This window comes from Dipodomys ordii, unplaced genomic scaffold (assembly GCF_000151885.1).
Source record: "Dipodomys ordii isolate 6190 unplaced genomic scaffold, Dord_2.0 Scaffold442, whole genome shotgun sequence".
In the NCBI taxonomy this organism is placed as follows: Eukaryota; Metazoa; Chordata; class Mammalia; order Rodentia; family Heteromyidae; genus Dipodomys; species Dipodomys ordii.
Window position 1 is genome coordinate 23,515 of NW_012267658.1, and position 3,937 is coordinate 27,451.

At 48.2% G+C, this 3,937-nt stretch overlaps 1 protein-coding gene across 1 annotated transcript in view; it reads right to left on the reverse strand.

The window, feature by feature from the left end:
- Positions 1–200: 200 nt before the first annotated feature.
- LOC106001809 (cytochrome P450 2G1-like) overlaps positions 201–3,937 on the reverse strand; it is a 17,232-nt gene continuing 13,495 nt past the window's right edge. The window contains 6 exon segments of the mRNA XM_013036784.1: positions 201–382; positions 977–1,118; positions 1,236–1,423; positions 2,298–2,439; positions 2,728–2,904; positions 3,447–3,607. Coding sequence (XP_012892238.1) covers positions 201–382; positions 977–1,118; positions 1,236–1,423; positions 2,298–2,439; positions 2,728–2,904; positions 3,447–3,607 — 992 coding nt within the window.

A 3,937-nucleotide genomic window follows, 5' to 3' on the forward strand; every position in this document is an offset into this window, starting at 1 on the left:
AAAATAGAGAGAGTGCCAACTCTTAGTGTGATATTGAGAAGAGGAAGACAAGCAGAAGGAAGAGGAGGAAGAGGAAGAGTAAGAGGAGTTGAGATGGGGCCAGTACAAATAGGAGGTTCTTTATTGGTGGATGAAGAGGAGAAGGAGGAGACATGGACTCTGTGCAACAGGAAGGTTCTTATTGGCCTAGGAGGGACCACTCAGCGGGCCACCAGGCAGAGCTTATACACTGGGGGGATGTTGCCAAAGCCTGAAATTCTGGGGGTGATATCAATGTCAGCAGGTGGCACCAGTGAGCGTAAGGAGAAGTTCTGAAGAATGGAGGTGAAGTAGAGGAAGAGTTCCATGCGGGCCAGGGCCTCCCCAACGCAGATCCGCTTTCCTAAGGGTACAGAAGAGGTGGGAGGGCTGAACAGGGTCTAGGGATTTTTTTTCTTTTCTTTTGGTGCCAGTCCTGGGGCTTGAACTCCCCACACACACCTTGAGGCTAACATTCCACCGCTTGAATAGAGTGATAGAGTACTAGCACTCTACCACTTCCAGCTTTTGGGTGGATTATTGGAGATAAGAGTATAATGGATTTTTCTACGTGTGCTGGCTTTGAACTGTGTGCCTCAGATCTCAGCCTACTGAGTAGCTAGGATGACAGGCTTGAGCCACCAGCCCCTGTGTTAAATTTGTTTCTTAATGGAAAGAAATCTGTTGAGGCCTTGTCCAGTGGTACTGTTGTTCTACAGTGGAACTCTCCATCTTCTTTCCTCAACTATTCAAATGCTGGGATTACAAGCATGCACCACCATGCCCAGAGCTACCATTTTTTTCCCCTAATCATGGAGTCAGTCATTCAGATTTTGATTCTGGGATTCTAGGATTTAATGATTCTGTGACATAGCCGTTTGCTTCCCATTCTGATGTGGACTTGAAGAGATGGCTCTAGTTTTTATTGGGGGGAGTTTCATAGACCATGGGAACTTACCAGAAGAAAAGGCCACAAAGGCATCATTCTTCTTGAAGCGTCCCTGTGCATCCAAGAAGTGCTGAGGATAAAAGTCATTTGGGTGTTGGAAGTATTTGGGGTCTCTGAGGACAGAGCCAAGTAGTGGATAGACATCTGTGCCCTGGTGAGAAGATAGAGGGAATTAAGAAAAAGTCAGTGTTGAATAAGGAGCATTGTGTGTGAGAGAGAAAGAGGGGGGGCATGGAGAAGATAAAGAGGTGACAGTGAAAACTATCACCTTGGGCAGAAAGTAGCCTCGGAAGTGAGTGTCCCGGATGACGGTATGGGGGACTCCCAGGGGCACGATGTCCGTCAGTCTCTGGATCTCATGGATGACTGCATCCGTGTAGGGCATCTTGAGGCGGTCATCCACTGTGGGAATCCGGTGTGGTCCGATCACCTGGATAATCTCTTCCTGGATCTTAGCTGGAAGAATCCAGGAAGACATTTCACAAAAGAAGGCAGGAAAGGGTTGGGAATATGGCTTAGGGGTAGAGTGCTTGCCTAGCCTGCATGAAGCCCTGGGTACCACATAAACAGTAAAGGCTGGAAATGGTGATGTGGCACAAGAGGTAGAGCGCTAGCTTTGAGCAAAAGAAGGCAAGAAAGGGCAGCAGGTGTTTCTGTCAGAGTAGCTAAGGCAGATGCTGGTCTGGATTTTGCAAATACCATAGAGTTATAAATCCTTAGATGGAGAGATTGCTTTATCTCCATTACAAATTATTGTTCACCTCTGAAGATAAAAGCCTTGTGTGCTTTGTTTGTTTTATTTTGTTAGTTTTTTGTGTTGGTACTGGGGCTTGAACTCAGGGCCTGGTCACACTCTGAGTTTTTCCACTCAAAGCTAGATCTCTGCCACTTGACCCACAGCTTCACTTCTAGCATTTTTGGGGGGGCGGGTCCAGTCATGGGGCCTGAACTCTGGGCCTGGGCGCTGTCCCTCAGCTCTTCACCTCAAGGCTAGCGCTCTACCACTTGAGCCACAGAGCCACTTCCAGCTTTTTTCTTTTTGCTTATGTGGTGCTGAGGAATTGAATCCAGGGCCTTATGCATGCAAGGCAAGCGCTTTACCACTGAACCACCTACCCAGCTCTGACTTCTAGCATTTTTGCTGGTTTATTGAGATAAGAGTCTCACAGACTTTTCTGCCCAGGCTGGCTTTGAACCATGATCATCGGATCTCAGCCTCCATAGCTAGGATGACAGGTATGAGCCACCAGTGCCTGGTATATCTTGCCCTTTCAAGATGGTATCTTCCTTTCTTCCTGTCAGAGGAGTGGGAGATGCCAGCTCAGCTCACCTTCTACCTGAGGATATTTCATTAAGAGCAACATTCCATAGCGTAGGGTCGAGCTCACTGTTTCTGTGCCAGCAAAGAAGAGATTGAGGGTGGTGAGCACCAAATTCCTGAGGTTGAATTCTGTGTGTGGATCTTTTTTATCCTGGGAGAGAAGGAGATCGTGAATAGGATTACCTTCTTCTGCCTCTGTGTTGTTGGGGTTCCCCTCCACCCATGTACAAGGCAGATTTGTGTATGTGTGTGTGTGTGTGTCTGTGTGTGTGTGTGTGTGTGTGTGTGTTTATCAGTCCTGGGGCTTGAACTCAGGGCTTGGGTGCTGTCCCTTTGCTGTTTTGTTCAAGGCCAGCCCTCTACCATCTGAGCCAAAGCACCACTTCCGGATTTTATTTTGGTGGTTCATTGGAGATGAGTCTACAGGGGAAGCCTGTACCTGGTGCATCTTTATAAGGAAGCAGTCGATGAAATCGCGAGGGTTTTGGAGGTCAAGTGTGGCTTCATTGACCTTGACTCTGGACGCTACAAAGGCCTTAAGGTCTTCTATCAAGTCATAGATGTGATTGTGTCTTCCGGGCAAATACTGCATGACTCCCGAATACATGTCATACAGCTGTGGACACAAGTGACAGAGATGTGTTGGCCATAGGATCCAGGGGCCAGGGGAACCAACCAGGTGGCCTGAGTCTGGGGTCAGGAGAGAGTTGGGGTTGAGAATTTGGGGTGACCTATAGTGATTGATTGATTGATTGATTGATTTTTGTCATTCATGGGTTTTGAATTCGGGGCCTGGGCACTGTCCCTGAGCCTCTTTGTGCTCAAGACCCTACCACTTTGAATCAGAACACAGCTTCTCAATTTCTTTTTTTCTTTTTTGTCAGGTGTGGGGTTCGAACTCTGGGCCTAGGCACTATCCCTGCACACTTCAGCTCAAGTCGAGCACTCTACTGCTTGAGCCTCAGTGCCATTTCCGATTTTCTAGTGGTTTATTGGAGATAAGAGGCTCATGGACTTTTCTGCCCAGGCTGGCTTTGAACCATGATCCTCAGATCTCAGCCTCCTGAGAGTAGCTAAGATGACAGGCATGAGTCACTGGTGCATGTCAGAGTTGGAGACCCAGGGGAAGGGGCAAGGAAAGTGACTCCCCATGGTTACCTGGGCCCAGGGCACACTCATCTCAATGAAAGTCTCATTAATCATCCCCAGAAGGCTCAGGAACTGCTTGTCTTCATAGTCAAAACGGTTTCCGAAGACCACAGAACTGATGACATTGGACACCGTGCGGCTCAGGAAGAAGGTAGGATCAATTGGGGTGCCTGGGAGGGAGTGAGGGGAGAGGGAGGGAGTGGAAATCATTCATGTTGGAGGTGATCACGCGCAGTAATGGAGTCATGAATAAAGGCTTCACTCAGTTCCTGATGTGCAGTAAGCACACTGAGGGCTGGGTATAGTGGTACATGAGTATAGACCCAGCACTGGGCAGGCTGAGAATAACTGGGAGTATAAACCCAGCCCTGGCTACACCCTTATCACCAAAACTCTACATACAGATTTTGGGAGTCCATTGATGAAGGGCTCTGGATAAGTAGTTTTTAAGGGTCTTCCATGTTGACTCTTTTTTGGTGGGTACTGGGCTTGAACTCAGG